This window comes from Diadema antillarum, unplaced genomic scaffold, assembly GCF_040938485.1.
Source record: "Diadema antillarum isolate AM-2024a unplaced genomic scaffold, OU_Dant_1.0 scf00000006, whole genome shotgun sequence".
In the NCBI taxonomy this organism is placed as follows: Eukaryota; Metazoa; Echinodermata; class Echinoidea; order Diadematoida; family Diadematidae; genus Diadema; species Diadema antillarum.
The window spans coordinates 3,678,052-3,702,520 of NW_027270895.1; the positions used below are offsets into that span (position 1 = coordinate 3,678,052).

A 24,469-nucleotide genomic window follows, 5' to 3' on the forward strand; every position below is an offset into this window, starting at 1 on the left:
TGCAAGTAGTTAAGATTTTGCCTTGAACATACCAGAATACTTATACTTTTAAACAGAAGCTTACTTATTATGCTACCAGGTAATCATTTCTTTCATCTTCAACATGGTCAAGGTTTTGAATACATTATCTTCCATTTCCTGAATGAGAAATATTCATTCAAGTTTCGGTTCATCTCTGACAAAATGTACTGTGCATCACAACTTGTCAACTCAATATTTTGTGAGAGAACGATCATCATCATTTTAACAACGATTGATAGAGAAGAATTGGTCTCATGAAACCTGGTCATCAAAGGTCGTACAATGATGCCAACCATACGCAAAAAAAAGAAAAGAAAAAGAGACGATGCTCTGCAGATTTGCAGTTCGTGGTCCCAACTACCAGCCAACAGAAATGAAAGAATCTATACTAGAGAGAGCTTGTTTACAGTTGGCTTACATTGTGCCTGTCAAGCTGCTCCCTGGCAGTCTCTGGAAGACCGCCCACAGGCTGGGCGGATGACAGCTGGCCATCGATGTCATGCAGCCAGCGAAGGAGGCGGGTGGCCTCCTCAGCAAAGTCTTTGGTCTGTAGGGGCAGGTGAAAAGGCAGGTTGTTCAGAGTTAATGATGTGATTGATACCATAGCAACCGCATCTCCCTATGTTCTCATTATCATCATCACCATCATCACCACCATTACCAGCATCAACATCCCAGTCAATAATAGCATCATCATCACCATCCTCATCATCATCCTCATCATCATCATCATAATCATCATTAAGTCATATCTTATCTGTGTAACACAGTTATTTCCTTTCTCATAGATTCATCTTGACATGTCAGCATTCTGACAACTAATTGCAAACATAGCTCCTACAGTTATTACTTCTAGATTGACACTTTGAAATGGACAATTAATCTAGCATGTCCTCGAGCATACATTGTATGTGCAAGACAATCTTTTAGTGTGGAAAATTTGTGACACATTAGGCTGCTCACATACTTTCACTGACTTAGCACACATACAAACCCTACCTTGCAATAACTTCAATCAATCAATTATGGCTGATTAGTTTCAGTAGAACTCTGCAACAAGTATATGTGCTCATACTGCATCTTTGGTGCTGCTCTTTTGAATTCTCACCTCTCCAAGGGCGCCCTCAAGCTCCCGTTGCCGGTCGCTGCTCTTCTGGTTCAGCCGCGCCCATTTGGTGTTCACATCATCCAGCTTGTTACGGATCACGTTGGCCACTTGCCGGTTGTCCGCCGAGGCCATGAAGTTCTGGCCGGCCTGGTTGACTGACCGTACGCTGGACTCGTGTGCCATGATGTCATTCTGCAGCACCTGTAGTGGACAGAGAGGTGGTGAAAAAAATATTAGCTTCCCGTGAGACTGAGTAGCTGCATGATCATTTGTAACATGAAAGCACCAGAAACTGTTTACATACCCCTACTTAATGATTCAATATGCATTCATTGTAACATACTCGTACATCTGATACATTTATGCTCATCTTCAGAGAGGAAACAACCACAAAGAGAGTATCATCATACAAATGCTTGCAACATATGCAAAGCAGGAATCAAAAAGAAGACGTAGCAAACATCACATTCAAGCATATTCTGATATCACTAATCATATTATTTAAGGACATTCAAGGGAATGGCAAACAAGTGTAGCTGGAAATGGACAAATGTCTAAGAAAACCAGAGAATAAAAGTATGGAACAGTATTCAACAAAACAAACAATTAGTGAAAGAGAGAGAGAGAGATAGAACAAAAGAGTGAATGAATGAATCATTGAAAGATAGTAGGTACAGGCACTGTAGCTGGATGGATGACAAGGAAGAAAGAGAACGGCAGAACGAGAGGAGCTGAGAAGAAGTGAAAAAGAACAGCAGGAGAGCCAGGATACAGGATGGTAAAATGTACCTTGTGTTTGGCCAGAGCAATCTCCGCAGCCTTGGTGTCGCCAGTGATGGGCTTCTCGTCGGCGAGGGCCTTCTCCGTCCGGTTCATCCAGCCGAGGAGCTCGTCCAGGGAGCTGTCCAGTTGGCCGAGGGCCAAGAAGCCAGCTTCCAGTTTGTGCTGGACACGAGAAGCGAGAAACAAAAATATGGAATTAATTTCTCATTTTCATTATTTTTCTTTTCAATATTTTTTACACATGCATATACAACTGTATGTGATACATGTAATCTTTTGGGTTTTTTTATAATCAGTGCCCTTTTTCCCTCTTACTGGTTCTTTTATCATTTTGCACATTATGCTTAAATTTCTTTCTTTGGTGAAACTTATTATTTATGATACAGCATAATCTGGTGTTTTTCCCCAAACTCTACATGTACAACTGTAGCTTTGTGACTTACAGAGTACTACTGTACGTATGAGTAAACTTTAAAGCTTTTATTCCACTAATGTGATATGTTTACTAAGAAGAAGTATAGCACATCCTTTTTATGATGGGTGACTAATCCTGCAGTCTATTACACTACAAATTTGACATTTATTTATTCAACAGATTTATGTTTTTTAGAACAAATCCTGATGACTATGATCAAAGCTTATGATCACCACATCCTCTGGGAAAGGTTCCGTACCTGTCGGTCGAAGGTCCTGTCCTGGAGTTTCTTCCAGCGCCGGTTCATGTCACTCATGGGCGCCTGCACCAGTTCCCGATTCTCTGGGGTGCACTTGGCCAGGAGGCGGTTGCCCTGCTGGTTCACTGTCTCCAGCTCAAGGTTACTCCTTGCCAGGTCCTTCTTGAATGTCTATACAATGACAAAATTAGAATCAAGAAATCGCCAGTTAGTGATCAATGTCTGTACAAACTAGTACATAATCAGCAAAGTCTTTGCAAATATATGCATAAAAAAGAAAGATAAAGCTAGAAAACAATACGTGAAAGGTGAGTAAAGAGAACATTTTTCATTTTCATTTTTTTAGTTTCTTTTTACATGTAGTACAACTGCCGCAATTAGGCTGGAGTATCGTACAATTCACAGATGCCTTTACGTAGGGATGGCAGAACGATTTTCTGTTCTTGGGTGCATAAAAAAAAATAAAGGAGAACTACAGGTGTACAGCTTTGAAATATCATTTAGAGTCTACATTCCAGTTACAGTAAATGTGCAACAAGGGTGGTAGATAATGTATGACAAGTTTGGGGACTTACAGACCAGTTTCCATCAACCTTCCCCAACAATTCACTCCTTTGTTCAAAATCTTACCTTGAGGTCTTCCAGCTGCCTGCGGACAGTCTCCGGGTCAGATCCCACAGCGGGCATACTCTCCAGCTGGTCTTCAGCCTGGGCCATGTACTCGTTCATGCGGTCCAGTCCGTCCTGGAAGGTGCGCGCGGCATCGTCCGCGTCCTGCAGCTTGTCGTGGCGGTCTTTGTAGGCGTTGTTCAGTCCGTCCCAGGCGTGGGAGAGCTCGTCCACGTTCTTCTGGACCTCGGGCTTGTTGGAGTCGCCGCAGTGCCGCATCAGCTCCTCCCCTTGCTGCTTGGTCATCTCGACGTCCTGATGGACGGCGTCGATGTCCTCTTTGATGGCATGCAGGATGTCCTGCGTGGCGAGGTACAAAAACATTTGGGATGACAAATCTATCTCTGAACTTTCTCGCAGTTTGACAGATGACATAAATCTTATGAGACACAAAACTCTGCACGCAGACCTTATCCAATATCAACTAATGTGTCCTCCTGGTGAACTTCAAAATAAGATAATACAGAATGTAGCTGCATTCACAATTTATAGGTGACAACTACAATGTAGGACAACAGGGCTACCAACATTCCCACATCAAAATCAGAAAAATTCCACACAGCAATCGGGAAGACATTTACATGGCACATGCATCTCAATGGGCAAAAGTAATTAACAAATCAGTGAGATTCTATCACTCTCTTATCCAGACATGAAGAGATAGTGAAGTTTTGACAGAACTCTCCTGCAGAATTAGGAAAACTTTGTAGCTTTGAGATGAGCTTGTCTGCATTAAATATTTCTATGGCCTGGGAAATTATAAAAGGGGGAAGTTGCAACCGTGCCAATAGCTGGACAACTACATCCTCAGGACAGTTGTTCAGGGGGCAATTGCCCTCGGTAGGTCTGTACAAAAGTGTAGCTTTCCAGAGGGCAGAGACTCCAACTCTCCCGTTTTCGACGGGAGATCTCCCGCCGAAAACCCATTTTTGCCAAATCTCCCGTTCTCCCTCTTGAAATTTAAATTCTCCCGCCCTGGCTCTGTGTCTCCCGTTGGAAAGGATTTCTTATTTATTGCTATTGTATGTTGAAAAAAATAAGCCTTAGATAGCATCAGAGAGCATCTAGAACCCTAGGAACTTCGCACACATCAACTTGGAGTCTCCCGTTTGCTAGGGGTTTCAGGCGGGAGAATCTCCAGATCAGAAGGTGCTTTGGGTTGGAGTCTCTGAGAGGGTAATTGGCAAGGGGGTAGGATCAACTGTGCCGCCTCTCACCTGCTGGTCCTTGATGGCGGGCACCTCCACGGCGGGCGGTTCCTGGCTCTTGATCTGGTCCTGCAGGTCCTTGATGGTACCGTTGGTACCGTTCAGCTCTTCCCAGAAGGACTCCGCTGCGTGCAGCGCCTCCTGGAGGGCGGCCGAGCGCTGGTTGGCTGTGGCTGTGATGGCGTCCCACTTGTTGCCGAGTTGGTCAAGTTTGTCCTTCAGATCTGTTTTTAAACATTTGTTGTTTTTTTGGGGGGGGTAAAAATATATCAATTTTCTAAGCAACCAATGTCCTTTGCAGGCATGTAAACTATTCATGATTTGCAATGCTAAACTTTGAACAAATTTGCCAGGAAGTTGTATTTGTTGCCAGATACTACAGTACATTGTATAAAGAAAGATAGGCAGAGATGAAAAACCTTCATTTATTCTTAAGCTCACATCAACCTTTACAGGCCTATCATGGATATTAGAAAGTATTGCATTGCGTTTGACGGTTAAGATTAAACATTGTAGATCTTTGAAATTAAAATGCTGCATAAAATCATATACAAGTGCAATGTGCCACAGATTTTAATTGCACTAACCCCTAAAATAACCTTCATCGATCACAGTTAATTTCTACGCATTGTCAAAATTGATAATGAGTGTTCAACTAGTTATGAAGCCTTATGATATGCATTGGCCTACAATGTAGCAACAAATACACTGTATGTTAGGTGAAGACACTGGAGGTCGAAAATATGTACATCTAATTTTATTTGCACTGCTGTGATTACTGTTATCATATCGGATTGTACTCAAAGTAAGCTTCAAAGGAGAGAAATTTCCAAACGAGACAGATAGAGGGAGTATAAGGCAACACTTAGAAGAAACTCCTAACCTCTGACATGAGGGTCATTTGGCGAGGATGAGGCAATCATGTCCTGTCCAGCCTTGCGCATGACGTCCACAACGTCCATCTGGCTGTCGATGTTGTCTTGAAGAGCCTGCGGGATTATCGTACGTGTATGGAAAGGAAAAGGTGAGCTTCACAGATCACTTTAAGAATCAATAAACAAGTCGTAGCGTGGTTGTCGTCCTTTATAGCAGAGCAACTGTACTCAGAATTACCTAGTGCCATCATCATCATCATCATCATCATCATCATCATCATCATCATCATTATCATCCTTACTATCACTGCCATTTCCTCCATCATTCCCTCACTATCACAATCACTCTCATCAGAATCTTCATCATCATCATCTACATCATCGCTACCATGGCCATAATCTTCACTACTATTATTATCATTACTATTACCACAATCAATGGTATCATCATGAGCATCACTATCATCGTCATCGACGCCATCATCATCATCGCCACCATCATCGTCACCATCAGTCGTCATCATTGTCACCATCATTATCACCACCATTGCCATCGTCATAACCATCATCATTATCACTACCATCATCATCATCATCATCACCACCATCATCATTATTGTCACCGCCACCACTGTCATCACCATTACAATGTACCAACATCTTGATCATTGTCATCACCATCATCATCTTCCCTGTCACTGTTTACAGTGAACCGGTAATGTTCTATTAAACCAACATCACAACTCTCTTTGATATCCCTCAGATCATCAGAGAAGATTCGTAAGTCACTATGTTCCACAAAGTATACTCACTTGCAGCTTCTTCATCTGCTTGCGGAGCAGGTCCGGATCTGCCGAGATGGGCTCGGGGCGGGCGAGCTTCTCCTGGGTGATGTTAAGCTGCTCGAGTGTTGAATCCAAGTCCTCAATAAACTGTCAAGGTGAGGGAGAGAGAACAGCACGAACATCACTCAAAATGTTCAACCTATTGAGGATGAGCTGATTGTACAGTTCCCATAGACACCTTCTCCAAGTATAACTGGGACTAGTCTTCAACAGGTTAATAGGGAAAAGCATAAAGTTGAACATACACAAAACATGATAACCTAATGAGAATAAGAATTCTAGGCGTGAATGACACGCAGGAGGTACATTTTTGCCTTTGAATGATTATGGTGTACATTACTCACACATCTTGGTAATAAACCTTTCCCAGACTTAATTCACAGCACCAAACTCTATGCGTGGGACTGAGCAAATGTGTCATCATTATGTATTTCGCTCCATGTAAAGCTTACCGAGCTCGTCCTCTGCAGGAGATCAAACATGTTCTCGCCTCGCTTGTTGACCTGCTCTTTGACGTTCTCGTAGCGCTGGTTGTCATCGTCCACCTTGGCCTGGATGGCTTTGGCCCCGGGGCCAGGGCTGAGCTTGGCCAGCTCGGGGGCGATGCGGTTCAGCTTGTTGACGTACTGCTGCTTCTCAGCCACATTTTGCTTCATGAACTGCACAGTGACAACAACAAATAGAACATTAAAAATAAGCAAAATAAAACTTAATGCAAGCTTAGCAATGCTGCGCTTCAGTTGACAGTAATATCTTGAAGTTTATGTTCTTCTGGGAAGGCCATGGAATCTTGTAAGCTCATCAGACACCACTTTATCGTCCACTAGAGTTGCCCAAAAGTACACTACTATGCTTCTCATATTTTGTTGTCTTCTCTTTTTGCTCCCTCCAAACAAGATACACATTGTACAATGTTAACTGATTTTGACATCATTATAAAGAGTGTGAAGAAAAATTTGTGTTGTTTGTATTGTCTATTGGTATTTGATGTGATACCTTGATATCACTTCACATTACAATGCAGTGCAAGTTGTAATATTACTCTTTGGTAAAAGAGTAAATAGCTCCTACAGTATTCTTTGCATATACAGGCAAGGAAATCTCCACTGTAAGTCTTGCAGACAATTAGACTAACCCTGTTGTTGTCGACTTCCTTGCGGATCTCCTCTGCGTCCAGGCCTGGTGGCTTCAGCGACTTAAGCTCTCCCTCGATGTCGTCCAGCCAGGTGGCGAGCTCGTCGTGGGCCTCGTTGAACTGCAGCGTGTGCGGCAGCGCTTCCTCCAGAGCCTCCACGCGGTCGGCGCTCCTGCCCGAGAGGTCGTCAAACTTGCCACGCAGCTGCCTGGCCTGGTCTTCGAGGCGGGCGCGCTGTCGCGGGTCGGACGTCTGCTCGATCAGCTTCTCAGCCGCGCCCAGCGTGTCCTGGACACGACTCTGTTTGCCCATGATCTCACGGTCAATGGCCTATTGTTGTCATATGAAAAGTGGATGCAAAATCACTGCACAACTGAAACAACTAAAGCCCAGGTCTATTTCTCTACTTTAATCAATGCTGGGGAGGCCAGTATTGTGTCAAAGAGGAAATGAGATAGAGTTTGTAACTAACTGTACACCTGACACAATCTAGAGTGGCACACTAGGGCATTTTAACATGTAATAATCATGCCAAAAGTATAGAGAAACTGAGATTCAAATGTCAAAAGAAGCACGGCATTTTAATGCTACAGCAGGGATGGCAACACTCTCTTTAGAAGGCATAAAAACTGATCTGCTGGTAAACTGGCTATTCTGTATTGATACTGATCAAAAACATACTTACAAGTGTTCAAAACCTGAACTCTAAATCCTATTGTGTAGTGATTGTTATACAAGATCCTACATGTACATGAATATAGCGAGTTACAATTGAATTCTTGATTAAAATACTGACCTTTGCCTTCTTGAGCTGTGCCCTCACGCCATCGGGGTCAACACTGATGGTCTCCCTTGAGCTATTATCAAGTTGTCTCTCCGTGTCGTTCAACCATGACAGCAGGCCGTCCATACTCTCTTGCACCTGCAACAACCGAAATTAATTTACTTAATGATACACCACCATACACACAGCATACTCGTGTTGGTGTAATGTAGAGTGTAAAACTTAAACACAACACTGAACCTTATGGAGTTTTAAATGTCCATATCCATGCTTGAATCAAATTAACATGTGCATGTCACAGAATATCAAAATCAGATGAATGCGTACAAGCTGCACAAGATTTTTTTAGTGACTTCCATGACAGTATTTGCAATAAAAATTGTACACTACCTTTTCTCTCCACACTAACACTGAATGAAGATTGTTAATGTAGCTTTGATTGTGACATAAACAAGGAAAAGTAGAAATTACGCGGTGCGTAATATATGTCCCCGCCGGAAGTAGCATTTAGTAGCAAAATGTACAATATAGGTAAAAAGATGAAGGTCAAAGGTCAAAGAAGTCAAAGGTCAAAATTCTATGTAGAAGTTTTGAAGCCCTCACCTAGTGCCATCACATAAAGCAAACGGAATCGAAATCGGGTTAGAAATGGCGAAGGAGTAGCATTTTGTAGCCAATGTACAATATAGGTTAAAAAAATCAAGGTCAAAGGTCAAAGAAGTCAAAGGTCAAAATTCTGTGTAGAAATTTTGAAGCCCTCACCTAGTGCCATCACTTAAAGCAATCGGAATTGAAATCGGGTTACAAATGGCAAAGGAGTAGCATTTTGTAGCAAAATGTACAATATAGGTCAAAAATCAAGGTCAAAGGTCAAAGAAGTCAAAGGTCAAAATTCTGTGTAGAAGTTTTGAAGCCCTCACCTAGTGCCATCACATAATGCAAACAGAATCAAAATCGGGTTAGAAATGGCGAAGGAGTAGCATTTTGTAGGCAATGTACAATATAGGTCAAAAATCAAGGTCAAAGGTCAAAGAAGTCAAAGGTCAAAATTCTGTGTAGAAGTTTTGAAGCCCTCACCTAGTGCCATCACTTAAAGCAAACGGAATTGAAATCGGGTTACAAATGGCGAAGGAGTAGCATTTTGTAGCAAAATGTACAATATAGGTCAAAAATCAAGGTCAAAGGTCAAAGAAGTCAAAGGTCAAAATTCTGTGTAGAAGTTTTGAAGCCCTCACCTAGTGCCATCATATAAAGCAAACGGAATCAAAATCGGGTTAGAAATGGCGAAGGAGTAGCATTTTGAAGCAAAATGTACAATATAGGTCAAAGGTCAAGGTCAAAGGTCACAATTGAAATTCTGTATAGAAGTTTCAAAGCTCCCATGTAGTGCTATCATATAAAGCAAACAGAATCAAAATCGGGTGAGAAATGGCGAAGGAGTAGCATTTTGAACATTTTGATCACACACGGACGCACACACGGACGGACACACGGACACACGGACACACGGACACACGGACACACGGACACACGGACGGACACACACACGTACGGAGCCCGTTTCATAGTCCCCTGCTCGAACTCGTTCGGCGGGGACAATTACAACTGCACAATCCTTTAGCAATTCAAAGTGGCATTGAACTTGTTTACACCTACAATGTGTAGGTTACCAGCAATACCATAATAAAGCGAGTGATGTAGAAGGAGTTTTCAAACAAATTGGGGATGAAGAAAAAAAAAAGAGAGCTAGAAATCTCTGCGCATTTAGATTAAAGCACTGCACAGGGAACATGCACATAAAACAAAAGTAGAATGCCATGAAACCCCGGCGACCTTTACCTTCTGTGCGCCGTCGAGGGCAGCGCTGAGCTGGTACTCGATGTCCTTGGTGCGAGAGGCGAGCTCGTTGAAGCGCTGGTTGTCGTCGTTGAGCTGCTGTCGGATCTCCGCCGCCCCCTGACCGGGGCTGAGCTCGATGAGACGGGTTCCCTTCTCATTCAGCTCCCCTAGGGTGGGGCGGTGCCGGTCGATCTCCGCTTGCAATTTCTGATGGACATGCAAAGATGACTGTGTGTTGATGTTTTGTTTTTACAATAAAATTTGTCTGGAAATAATCTATCACATCTTCATTTCTTAGGTCATCTGCACAAAGACATTCATTTACTAATCTTACACTTCAAGTGTTGCCTAGACAAATACTGAATATAACGCCTTACTCTCCTCGTAATTCTGTCCTCTTCTCAAATCCTTTTGTGAAATTTCAAATTCACTCATTACCAATTTTTATGTGTTTGAGGTTTTTTTCTTACCTGAAAAGGTCATGGAAAACAAGAGTGAAAAGCAAACAAAAAAGAAAAAAAATATCAAGCCAAAAGGAAACAACAAGTTGATGCAAAAGCCTTAACAAGACTGAAACTTGATTCTTCCAAAGCCTTGTAATTACAAATAATGTACTTGTAGGTAGTATCAATGCCTCTGACACTCTGTCCAAGGCATGTCACAGGGGCAAAACATCACCAAGCCATGCCCATCCAATGTACCTCTTGCATGGCCTTCTGGGCCGCGGTGCTGGCCGACGGGTCAAAGTTCTGCAGGTCCCTCTCCGCCTTGCCCAGCCAGTCGGCGAACTCCTTCTGGGTGCGGTTGAAGTCGTTGGCCAGCGGCACGGCCTGCTGCAGCTGCGAGAGCTGCTCCTCGCTCTTGCCCAACACGCCGTCGTAGCGGTCACGGATGTTGTCCAGTTTGTGCTGGACGTCGATGATCTCCTTGCCTGTAGGAGCGACAGATTTTGTGGGAAAAAAAAATGAGAAAAAGATGATAATGACAATGAAGATATGCAAACACCGACGTGGTATACATTGTAAATCATCATTGACATCTGCTAGGTAATGTGCCAGGTTCTCACATTAGATTCAATTGACACCATATTTTGTTAGTGTCATTAAACTCAGAGGTCACAAAGGAACACATGACTGAGGTACGTTCTATGTTAATTCATATCATATTCATCTTATCGTGTCATTCATATATTGCATCTTTTGCACATACAGTGTACACAGTGTATTATCATGTATTTTGTCATACAGCTCAATATCTAGTAATGTACAGATGTACATTTGTATACTTCCTTTTTTCCAACAATGTAAATGTCATCAACTACACTTGAACAAGTAGCAATTAAAAGCTTGGTTCACCGGTGAATACATTTTTCTCAACGAGCTACACCGTGTACACTGCACATTGTACATGTAGAGGATTCTATGTCTACATGTACATATGTATTGATGAGCAGTTTTCAGAGTCCAGTGGCTGCCAAAACAGATTTGGGACTGGATTCACAACAGGATTCACAACAGAATTTACATTTCATTGGAGAATGTGTGAGAGTGAGTCTGACACGTCCATGACAGCTTGGACTCAAAGAGGGTAAAATTGTCAAATTCGGTTTATACCTGTGCATTGCCTGAGTAGCTCCTGTCCATCAGTGAGAACCTTCTTAATCTCCGGCTGCTTCTCCTGTACGCTAGCGTGCAGTTGCTGCACGGGAAGAAATTACAACGGGGATTGGAAAGATTAGATTAGAAGAAATATCCCCACAAATGAAACAACAACACTAAACTCTGGCCCGAGTGGAAAAGGTTTTGTTCAAGTACAAGAATGGGAAAGTACATTGTGTGTACATTTGTTGGATGTAAAAGTATATTAATCAAATATTTTGGTGAAAGAATTTTCCTTCTATGCAAACAACACAAATGGAAATACACAAGTTTGAAGCACTGTGAAATGGCACAAATTATTTGTTATAGAGCTTAACACCTACAGGGACGTGGTACGTGTACATGTACACTGTATGCTGTTCGTACATCACATGTATTTCACAAAATAAGCAAATTACATGTACTTGCTCAGTTATTGACCACTGCAATGTCTCATAGTAGTTGTGTGCAGTTAAAAGTGCAAATCAAGTATCCCAAATCAGTGTGCTGAAAGTTCATCAATCGTTAGAATACACACACATACATTTAGTATCTTAATCACAGCAGAACAAGAGAAAAATCTACATGAAGTAATGTCTGAATAGCATAATCATTTACATTAGAAGTAACTATGTATATTATTATCTCTACATACTGTACCTTTACCTTTACAAAAACATACCTTTGAACACTATGGGATTAAGTCTGTAAATAACTTTGTAGTCAAAATATCTTTACAAAATGAATTATTTACTGACTCTTCATAAAGCCCAAACATACAATGTAGCTTTTGCAATGAAAACATGTTTTGAGAGAAATAAGCCAAGATACATGTATGCAGCAATACTGTACAAAGATTTTAGTCTAAAGAAATTTGTAGGCTCATCACTTGTTATCTTCCTTCAAAACCTACATTGTATGGTGGTGTTGTTTTTTTGGCCATACAATGTATGTTTTCAAAACCTAGAGTATGTTTGGGCTTTAAAGTGTCTCTTGAATAACATGCAGATTAAAAATATCACTTTCCATCTGGAAGCATGCACACTGTTCTATAAAAGTCACATGCAATACTGACAAGGTCTGATATTGTACATGCGTACATCGATGAGTTGAAGTCAATGTAGAAAAGAGATATTGTATTACCTCTATGTCATAACACTACATCACTAACTCATGCACATGCATTACCCTTTGTAAAAGATCCACATGCGGAATCAAAAGTGACTTGTACAAGCTGTACATGTAAAGTTGTGAATCATGGCATCAACTGTATGACTGTACATGTATTTAAACAAATGTGAAAATTAGCAAGTGTCACATGACAAGGCCTGTACTGTATTACATGAAAAATGAACGACAACAACAAAAATATTCCATGATATCTTCAGCAATAAATCTCAGATGAACCACATTTGCCCAACATGTCTTTGCCAGATGAATATAAAAACTCAAAAATGTTCAAGTTGCAGCGCTATTATGATCATCAACCTCCTGATATCATCCATCCACATGAAATATATTTACCTCTCTCTCTCTCTTCTGTCTCTCTTGTATTATTCTTTGTCCTCTCAGCATACTTTATCTCATATCTTTCCACTCTCAAGATAATGATTTGCTCATTTTCAACTCTCTTGTGTACATTGAGAAGTAATAATGCACATGTCATTCTCTCTTTCACTTTTCTGTTGTAATTCTTTAAATCTTCTGCAACACGTGTATATTTTCTATTCTCTACCTTGTCACTTAATTCACAAAAACTTTCTTCTTCTTCTTTATCTTCCTTTGTCTACTTCCAAAAGTTTACCTTGCTGTTCTCTCTCTTCTTTCTGTTTTTCTTTATATAAATGTAATCTTCCAACATGTGCCCATATATGTACATTTTCTCCCCTCATACCATCTTTTGTTCTAATGTGTTGATATGCACAGCAGTGCCCAGCGAATGATAAATCAAAATCTTACACATGGTGAAATGCAACAATAACTATTTTACAGCTATAACCCTCTGCATGTTGATACATTGTGAGAACGAGGCAACATGTATACAGCATGTCGGCAAAGCACTAGATATGCACTGTTACGCCAGGCGTTTTACCAGCTCCCCCATGTGGTTGAGTATGCTTACACTAAAGTGATCTCCGTTCTTTCATACCAAATGATATTATATGAAGTCTTTTTGTGTCTTTCTCTCAAAACACTACAAGCAAGACACCAAGCTGCATTAACACTACATGTGTATTAGAAACTAACACTTTATAGGATGCTCCTCTTCATGGTACTGATATGAACGCTACATCTGATAATTTTACTCTGAAGCTCTGGTGTCAAAATGTAACATCAGCGTAGATGTCAAGTGATTATCATCTACCAAATACTCAAAGACAAGAAATACATTAGTATGTTTAATTATATGCACTGTAATTCACATTAAATTAAACTTGAACTAACAGTTCACTGTGGTTAATGATTACCCAGTGCACTGCACAAAGTATATGATCTACAACGTGTGCAGAAAGACACACTGTCATTGCAGGCATAATTTGGTCCCTAAAATTGTGCTCAAGCTTTTGACATAACTGGCCAACAAATTTAGTTATACCTGTATACACATACATCTGGGATAATTCATACTAAACATAACGTCGTTAAGATGGTGTTATGTGATCTGTGTGGTACAACATTCTGCTATACACATGATGAGCCTGCAAATAAATACCATGAACGAATATGACGAATGGAAAAACTGTGTACGAATGTACATGTGATCATCTGTGTATGGGTCAGCAAGTTATGGATCGTGACTTGATAATCAAAGAAAGCGGGAGACAGAAGTATATCCCATCACCATGGAAACCAAAATCACCAATGTGAAACCTGTTAGAAATACTATGGTGAGCCCAAAACAAAAAGAAGATGATAGAAGACGATTTCCCAGCCAGCCGAGGCTACAGGGAAGGTTAGTTGAAAGAAGCTGGTGCGGGGTGAAATCCATCAAAATACATATAAACCAACACCGTGGCTTTGGAAGGGATTGTTATACCGTCTGGCTAGCCAGCTGGCGCTCGACGATTTCGGGGTGGATCGAGACGGGCTCGGGGCGGCTGAGCTTACGCTCCATCTCCGTCATCCACTTCAAGAGGGCGGCCTCGTTATCGCCGAACACCCGGCTGCTGGCCAGGGCCCGGTCCAGGTCGCCCTGCTTTAGGGCGGCCTTCTCGCGGAGGTTGTCGTAGCGCTTCTCCACGCCATCCAGCCGCTTCTCGAGAACCTCTTGCTCCAAGGGCCCTACCATCTCCAGGAGCCTCTGGCCGATATCATCCGTCTTCTTCACATCAGCCGCATGGTCTTCAACATCTTTCACTAGCGCCTGATAATCATTGGGATGCCATTCATTGGTAGGGGGTATGGCCGGATTAGTATTATTTTCTCAAGTGTTATTCGACTACCAGAATTGACTAAAGTTTACCGGGAAGCAAAGAACTCTTCAGAGATGGACAAAGGAATAGGGGGTATTGCTTTCAGAGTCAGAAATATACACAGTAGAAAAGAATCGCCATAGTGCTTGAGAGTCAAGCTGGTACAATATACTGTACAGCGCTAGAAAACATTGTACATTGTTCATACATACCATATTTTATGATATACGCATTTTACACACCTTGAAATACACTTGGCAGTTTGTATAGTTTCTGACTAAGCGAATATAATGGGGGTTGAGTACATCTTTTAAAAAAAAAAAGAAAAAAAGGGAGGTGCATGTATGTGGAATACCTCCTATGGCATCTTGTGTAAAATGGTAAAACACATAATAGTCACCAGCACATAAAAAAAGGGACATACTATATTTTTCTCTTTTTTATATGAACAGTCAGGGGAGTAAAGCAAAGGATAAGGTAGGGAAATAAGGCAACAAACTTTGAAGGGAAAATGACAGAGATGTATCGGGAAATATATAAGTGTATACAGGAAAAGAGGGAATGCAGGGAAATGGGGAAATGTAAAATGCTGTCTAACCCCTGATATTATGATGTAATAGGGTATTATTTTTCACCTTTCAGCACACTACCTTAATACGTAGTGCATGTGTAAGAGTATCAACATTCTTTGTGGGAATGGTACTATTATTATGTGTCATTTCCTATTCAAAAACAAGATAGGAACACATATCTCTACAACAACACAGATCTTGTATAAAGTATAGTAGATGACAGTCAAAGTGTTGCTGCAGCTTGTGCACTACGGTTTTGTTATTGCCTTGTTTAACTTGACTTGTAGAGTACATTGTACATGACTGTTTCATGCTTGTCAACTTGGAGAAACACACATGCAAAGATGCATCGATTAGTGCATACACGGAACCACTTTTAATTTTTTGTTTTTCCGTCGTCATGGAGACGACTCCGGCGGCACTCACTCACCTGTTGCTCTTGGATCTGTCGCTGGATCTGCGCCTTGTCCGTGCTGACTGGCTCCTGAGAGCTGAGGGTGCGCTCGGTGGCGTCCAGCCATTCGGTCAGCGGTGCGATCTGTTCGTGGAACTCCTTGGCCGTCTTCTCGGTCTGCTCCAGCTTGGCGCGGCGGTCGCGCACGGCGTCCACGAGTGCCCGCCACCTCCGCTCCAGATCGGACAGCTGCTGCTGGATGCGCATGCGGTCCTGGGGCTCTGACACCCGCGAGAGCTGCTCACCCATCTCCTTCAGGGCGTCGACGCTCGGCTCGCGGTCGGTGATCAGGCGGTCAAGAAGCTACGACAAACCACAGAAAGACAACTTAACTCATCTCATTATGTTCCATTCTTATTATGTCTTACTTTTTTTTCCATTTATCTAAACTCCAGTGCTCTATCAGTAAACTGATCAATACTCTACTTTTTAATCTCCTTGCATCCTTTCCCAAATTGTCCTCATACTTTATCATGATCGCATTTATTTTTCCCTTTTAATGCCTCTTCACTGCATTTCATCTTCAGGTGTACAGTGTAATTGACTGTAAGTTGTGAACGATATACTAGTACGATAATACGTTTGAGCAACAGAAATTTAAGTTTGAAACTTCCACCAAAAAATACTATGTTCACTGTTTGATTGGTAAGCCCTTCTAATGGGACACTAATGTATTCTTGCTCACGCTGAAAGTGTCTTTATCACATTTTCATCAAATATATACTATCATTCTCGGTGTACGTATGTGTCATTAAACTGCAGAACTCCAAACTCCCTCTCAAAGTGCTTTGACCTTTGACCCCTCACCTGCTGCTCTGAGAGCTGAGCCTTGACCACCTTGTAGTCCGAGGAGGGGTCCTTCTGCTTGGAGACGAGGTCTTCAGTCTCCCCGATCCAGCCCAAGAGGGACTGCAGGGCTTCCTGGAACTTGCCGCATCGGAGGAGGCCCTCGTTCAGCTTCGCCTCGCGATCTGAGTTCTGTGGACAAAAATGCAAATTTTGAGAATTTTAATGTACATTTGTACAATGTATCTTAACCCATGAAGGATGGCCTAACTTTGCTACGACACATATTCCCATAGACACGTACAATACTCGGGACTAGACTTCAGCGGGTTAAATACAATATCTTCAGACATCCCCAGAGAAGCTTGAGACTTTACCTCTGGCTCACTATGACAATACTACTAGACACAGCTGAAAAGGGATAGCTGCATGATTTCCACTGAGGCAGGATGGCTATAATCAGAAACAAAAGCACTTATGTATTCTTTTTTTCAATTATATTCTTGAGAAATGCAGACCACTCCCAGTTACGGCTGTACCTCACCTCCATTCAGTTCAATGACATTTATTTCCAGAAAATGTGGACATACACAAGTACAGAATTATTGCATTTGATTGTCAGTGTAAAGAAATGGAATGCACATCTCAGGTTCAAGAAGGGGCAACATGATTTGCATAGTGTTACTTTGAACCTGTCAACGTGATAACAGCTAGTACAGTATAAAGAGACAGCAACCCATAGTACACTTGTAGCTACAAACATAAATACATTGTAATGAAATTAATGATTCAGTACCCATTTCTTGACTATGACAGAAAATACACTGTGGAAAGAGAGTTGTGCCCCCCCTAACCTTTGCATGAAGCCTGTTCCATCTGTCGTTCATTGCCTCCAGCTCCGACTCAAGCAGGTGGGTGCCCACGCGTGGCGCCGCACTCTGCACCAGGTTCTGGCCCACACGGTTGGCCTCCCTCAACCTCGGTACCAACGGTTCCACAAAGTTCCTCATGTAGGTCTTGAACTCCTTCTGTTGCTGCTTGACGGTGTCCACGTCGGCGCCGATGGGCTTCTGCGTCATCTGCGCCGTCTCAGCCTTGGTGAGGAGGTCATCGACCTCGCCCATGGTGTGCTTGAGGTCTTGCATGCGGGCCGTGGTGCGGTCGATCTCCTCCTTGCGCTTGTTGGCGCGATCCCTCAGCCGGGCCCAGCGCTTGTTGAGGTTGTCCAGCTGCTCGCGGAAGCCCTCGGAGTCGGTCAGGTAGCCGCGGTCGATGATGTCGCGGAAGACGCGGTCGGCGCTCAGGAGCTTCTTCTTGATGTCCTCCAGCCTGAGCTGGTATCTCTGCGATATTGATGCGAAAGGAGGTTTAAAGTCAAGACTAACAAGTTGTTCACATGTGTATCAATAAAGTCTCTATCGTGTGTGTGCAGACAGTAATCTCCATTTTACTGATGTGTAAAACAATACAAAGCAAACAATGATTTGGTATGATTGATTTGATCTTTGAACTTCAATCTGAACTACTAGTATATGGAACCATCTCTAAAAAATAGAGGACAAAACATCTGTAAAGTTTTACTATACAATGTTGTCCTACCAGTACTAATGTATTCCTTGGATGTGTGCAACTCATAATACATGTTGCATCAATTCTATTGCATACCTAGCTATCTATACATGTACATGTATGTCTAGTTGTGTCTCTACTTGGATACAATATGAACATATTGCTGCACACCACAGTGGCTTCAAAAACTGCAGACATTTGTGTTTTTGTGAACTTTGAGGTAAGACTCACATCAATCTCTTCACTCTGGGCGCCGAGTGTGTCGAGGTCCCTAGCAACGGGGTCCATCTTATCCAGAGTCTCTTCTGCCTCACCAAGTTGGAACTGGCAGTCGTTCAGCATGGACTGGATGGGTGGAAAACAGTGAAATCAGGCATTCATTAAAAGAAAAAGAAGAGGAGTGGTTTCTAGATATTTTGCTCTGCACTAGATGGGAGCAAGTGATTTTAACATTGGTCAAAATCTCCATCTAAGGTAGTAGTATTGTCAACAGTCAAAAAAAAAAAATCTTCATTGATGGACAAAGCAAGCTGTCCTTTGCTATTCATTTTCATTTTTCTTCTCCTCATATAATCTCCTCATCCTATTATGCAGTAAATGCATCATCAAGTCATTGTCAATGTCATCATAGCAACAGATGAGGAATGGCCTGTATTACAGAAAGAAAGGGAATGTGCAATGGTGTAAAGAAACCACCAAGACATGAGGAGCAACTCGGCCATTGCAATCTACTCACAGCCATCAAATGAATCCAAAGAATTGCAAGAGAAAGAGTAACTATACGAGAGAGTCTAGTTTGCAGTTGGGAAAGGACAGTGACATTTATAACAGGGTAAGGGGACGGGGTGGGTTGGGGTGCCCGAGGGGGACAAAATGGGGACACCAGTCAACTCTTACATGGAAGGAATTCAGCTCCTGGTTGCCGGCCTCCATCTGGCCATAGCGCTCCTTGACCAGGCCCTTCAGCTTCTGGTAGCGCTTGACCACGTTGTCCACATCGTCGTTGACCATGGTGGTGTCGGCCCGCGAGGGCGCTGCAGCCATCAGGCCGCTGCTGTTGTCCTGCACCTGGACGATGGTTTCTTCCAAGCCGTCCACTTCGTCTTGGAGGGCCTTGATAAACGGGACAGACCATGGGAATAGATAGGTGAATATCACAATGGAATGCTCCATCTTATGTAAATGCTTTTCCGTGTCTGAGATTTGATTTTGCAATAAATTCATTGGTTACACAAACCCACATTCATTGAAACATAAATGCTTCAAATGCAAACAACACTTTTCTGCTTTTCCTGTTTTACAGAGGGGATTATTACGTTCAGTAATTTGGTGTTACTGGAATTCCATATCATCCCAAATTTTGCTCATCATCTTATCAGCAAAATAATTGAAAGGCATGCGTTGTAGCATTATTTACACTCACACGCACAAGCAAGGAGAAATTGATGTACAAGTACACTACTAACGGACATGCTCTGATCAGCTGTTTCCAGACGATGAAAACCCCAGGTTAATTTTGTATTTTTCAGTATTACAGGAAATCTATCACATACGTGTAGCCCTGTCCCACTTACAGTGTACTCTTGTAATGTACAATGTAGCTATAGGACTAAAATACATCATGCTCATGAATGTGCACATGCATTACAGTATCTTGAGGGAAAAAAAAGATGAGCCAAATATGTCAAAAGCACAGTCATACAACACTGACAAAGGGTCAAAGGTCATCGTACCTTCAGCTTGTCAAGGTTCTTGGGGTCCATCTGGCCCGGTGCATTGTGGGACGCCAGCAGCTCCTCGAAGTTGGCCAGGGTGACCTGCGAGGTGTTGACGGTGTCGTGGAAGTCCGAGAGACGGCCGTGGAAGTCCTCCAAGACCCCCATCTGCTCTTGCACCTCTGTAAAGGGGTCGTAGAAGGGTGAAGTGGGGGTCAAGGGTCAAATGAACACTGTCATCATCATCATCATCATCATCATCATCATCATCATCCTCTGTACTCACACATACTCACTGAAACGTATTAAGGAAAAATGAAAACAATCGTCATGCCACAACTAGGGTATGCTGAAATTCATTTCAAATAAAACAAACTGTTTTTGTTACTTCAAATTGGCAAGATCTTATTCATGCAGGGCTTTTACGTACAGAGCAATGCAAATCATCCCATTCTATGCAGAAATGTGTAACTTCAAAAAACAAAGCTCCTCCTCATACAACGTTTACATCACCTGCATCATTCTGTTGTCATGGCAACTTGAAGAACTTGTCTCTGAACAACAACAAAAAAAATCTCACCGGTCTGGAGGTTGTCCCATCTCTTGTTGGCCTCCGCCACTTGGTCCTGGATGAAGGGATGGTCGACGTCGGTCCTCGAGATGAGCTGGTCGGCGGCGTTGTTGACGGCTTCGTGGTGGTCGCGGTGGTTGTCGATGTCTTCCTGCAGTTGCTGTTGCGAGAGAACGAAAGAGGTATGGAAGATGAATAGCCATGCTTCATCTGTAACGCAAGCATGTACAATGTGAGTGCACAATAAACTAGAGAATCACTTGGAGAGCGCAGACCTCCACCAAGCGGCTATTTCCACCCATATTGTCATTTCCATCCTACGTACCAGTACTACATCAAGCTTGTGCTCTGGAACACTACCAAAATGTACCCGGTAATCATCTGTTCCTTGTGTCATTATCGACTTATCCTGAAAATTTCTTCCGAATCCATTTGTAACTTAAATTTGAGTTATTTTGCAAACAGACGAACAAACTAACACTTGCAAACACATAATCTCCTTGGCAGAGGTACTTTTGTGGCCACATTATACAGAGGTCTACCTGAGAGAGAGAGAGAGAGAGAGAGAAAAGGTGAGATGTGAGAGAGAAAGAGATAAGGAAGGGAGAGTTCTTCCTGGTATACATCCCTTCTGATATATGTACCTTGATGAGCTCGTACTGTCTCCTGACCACGGCTGGTTTGGCGGTGACCGGTCCCAGTGAGCTGAGCCTGTCTTCAGCGCTGCGCAGCCACGGCAGGAACTGGTTCAGCTCGTCCGTGTAGGTCTTGGCCTTGTCGCTGGCGTCCTTGAGGCGCTCGCCGCGCTGCGTGGCGCGGTCGTTGACCGAGTTCCACTTGCTCTGCAGCTGGTCGCGCTTAGCCTGGAGGGCGCTCTTCTCCGAGGGGCCGTCCGCCTCCTCCTTCAGGGCGTCAATCTTCTCCAGCATGCGCTCGTAGGTGTACACCTGCTTCACAATCTCCTTGGGGATCTCCTGTTGTTTGGTGACAAATTAGGGCAGGGAGGGCATAGGAGAGTGAATGGTTATGTAACAATACATCTGGGTCCCATTTCATAAAAAGTTGATATGATAGCAACTCTCGCTGGAATGGCCATTGCCATGGTAATGTCAAGAATCCAGCTTCCTGATTGGTTGTTGCTATTGGAAGTTGCCATTCCAGCAAGAGTTGCTATCCTACTATCTTTTATGACATGGGGCCCTGGTGTGGCATATTTTCAAGTGAGGAGTTTTTGCCATTGAAATCATGTACTGTACGACTGCCTTGTCAAGATACGTTGTACGTTTCATATTCACATCAAATCTCAGTACATACATGTAGTACAGTAAATAGCCATGTGAGAATGAAAGAAAAAACGCAAAGTGTCAAAGGTTATCCCTTTTATATTTCTGCTGACAACTCAACATCCATTCATTTCATACTGTACATTGTATATGTATGCCACTGGCATGTGGTACATGCATGTGAAATTGAATAAAGATGGAAGTTATCACCTACAAGGAAGCAAAAGTACACTTGTATCAATCAGCAAATGGGAGATGTGGAATGAGGAGAAAGAAGAGATGAAGAAGAGCAATCACTACGGACACGCCCTTACCTCATGCTCTACGACCTGGCGGCGCAGGATCTCCGGCTTGGCCGAGATGGGCTTGGACTGGCCCAGCTCCTTGTCCTTACCGTCCAGCCAGCGCTGCATGGTTCCGAATGACTCCTCGAAGTCGCGCGACTGGAGGAGGGCAGCCTGCAGCTTGCCTTGACGCTCATCTACGAGAGATTAGCAAACCGATTACAGAGGAGAGTCAAGACATTGTCCGTATGTTTTCTTGACAAACCATACATATCAAGAACACAACTCTTGAAAAATGTGGACATGCAGAACGATATTATGACAAATGAACATTCTCCATTGCTAACTCAGGCCTTGGAAGATCATTCTTACCACATAAACCCTCATGTTCATCACATTCTGAGCTTATCTACATGTTGTATCTCCATTTTATAATATTGCTAAAGTGGAAATTGTCACCATTTAGACGATTACGAAACAAATGAGTTTTTTAATTTTGCTGACTGTTCACACAAGTGCAGTGTGCTCCCATCATAATCAACATAGTCATATTGAAATTTCATCTAATGAAGTAAAAATTTATGTCCACATATTACTATTCAGAAATACTTCATTCATTAGGCCATAACAAAATTTTGATATTGTTTGACTCTGTTATATCGCTAGTCACCCGTAGAAGCCAAGGCAAGGAGACTTTACCCAGTTTGCGACAGAGATCATTGAGCGGCGTCTGTACGCTTTCCAGTTTGAGCGTGACCTCGGCCTTGGCAGTGAGTTCGGGGTTCAGGGACGTCAGCTGTCGGTGGCATTCTGTCAGCGTGTCTTGCTGCGGTTTTCTTCTCTCCGCCTCGCGTTGTAGGTTCTGTTGGTGTGCCGAAATGCGGGAGGGAATTACAAACGTTCAGAATGATGGCTTAAAATGTCAGTTCACAATGCAGGTACATGTAAAGACATCTTTTTCAAAGAACACAACACATTCCACACATTCTAGTCCACGACACAATCAAAATACAGTGTAAGAGATATCAAGACAATTGATAAATTACTTGAAGAGGCCCTCCCACTTAATTTTACCTCTGAACATCCTCCTACATGACTTGAACAAGAGTATAATATCACATATTTCAATATCTATATCTATCTAAAATTTCAAACTCCATAATCATATCTATTTGATATTTCAAAATCTAAAGCTATCTAAATCTATCTAATATTTCAAACTCCATATCTATTTAATATTTCTAAATCTATCTGTCTATCTATCTACTTATGTATTTACCTTATCTGTCTATCTCTCTATCTACATTCTATCTATCTATCAGACTGTCTCTCTCTCTCTCTTTCTCTCTCTCTCTCTCTACGAAGCTACATTCATCTCAAACATTTATAAGAATTAAATCTCTTTTTTTTCTCTATTGCTTCATCTGGAAACCAGCCACCAACCTTAGTCTCTTCCATCTGTTGTCTGACGACATCAGGACTGTTGCTGATGGGGGCCAGGTTGGAGATCTTGTTCCTGAAGTCGAGGAGCCAGTCAGAGGAGTCTTGAAGGGTATCGTGGAAGCGCTCGCTCTCGCGGAGGACGTCGTCAATCTGGCCCTCGCGGTCGTCGAGGCGACCCTTGAGAGTGTCCCACGTGTTCTTGAGCTCGTCTGCTTGGCGCTGGACGGGCGAGGTGTCACGGGCGTGCGGGTCCTGCTTCTCCGCGATGGCTTGGGCGGCCTCGAGGAGATGCTCAAGTTGAGGCTCGTGGGCGGCGAACTCCTCTTGGAGGACCTGTGGAGGAGAGTGACAAAGTGAGCATTTCCTCAAGTTTCCCTTTGAGATAAAACCATCTACGTATATTGTATATGCCCATGCACTTCTAGCATATTGTTACTTACAATGTATCAAACTATCTTATACGGCATTTTGGCAAATTCTCCCCCAAATTTGTCTGTACTGAAAAGTTGACATCCCATTATAGTAAAATTATGCAATGTAGGCTTTGAGGGTTTTTTTTTTTGGTGAAAGTATTGCTTGATGTACATCTGTACATGTATTATCAAATACATATGTACCATCATTCAACAGATGCAGTGTGATCATCATTCACAATGGAACTTCTGCCCTAATAAAATTTACTTTTCTCTAGCAGGAGAGTATTGGACATACATTTTGTAATATACACTGTATTTTACTAAATAAAGTTTCACAAGAATGATCCGAGTAAAAATTCTTTGAATTTCCATATGAAGATGCATT

General features: G+C 42.5%; 1 protein-coding gene across 1 annotated transcript in view; it reads right to left on the minus strand.

The window, feature by feature from the left end:
* Positions 1-24,469, minus strand: part of LOC139715873 (uncharacterized) — a 225,044-nt gene that overhangs the window by 19,628 nt on the left and 180,947 nt on the right. Inside the window, 26 exon segments of the mRNA XM_071627416.1 lie at positions 440-568; positions 1,130-1,330; positions 1,919-2,074; positions 2,587-2,757; positions 3,217-3,555; positions 4,473-4,687; positions 5,347-5,452; positions 6,151-6,270; positions 6,636-6,842; positions 7,319-7,648; positions 8,115-8,240; positions 9,942-10,148; positions 10,643-10,872; positions 11,555-11,639; positions 14,616-14,942; positions 15,994-16,320; positions 16,825-16,995; positions 17,658-18,146; positions 18,604-18,717; positions 19,270-19,485; positions 20,106-20,269; positions 20,668-20,818; positions 21,303-21,632; positions 22,256-22,422; positions 22,925-23,087; positions 23,669-24,001. Of these exon segments, the coding sequence (XP_071483517.1) occupies positions 440-568; positions 1,130-1,330; positions 1,919-2,074; positions 2,587-2,757; positions 3,217-3,555; positions 4,473-4,687; positions 5,347-5,452; positions 6,151-6,270; positions 6,636-6,842; positions 7,319-7,648; positions 8,115-8,240; positions 9,942-10,148; positions 10,643-10,872; positions 11,555-11,639; positions 14,616-14,942; positions 15,994-16,320; positions 16,825-16,995; positions 17,658-18,146; positions 18,604-18,717; positions 19,270-19,485; positions 20,106-20,269; positions 20,668-20,818; positions 21,303-21,632; positions 22,256-22,422; positions 22,925-23,087; positions 23,669-24,001 (5,574 nt within the window).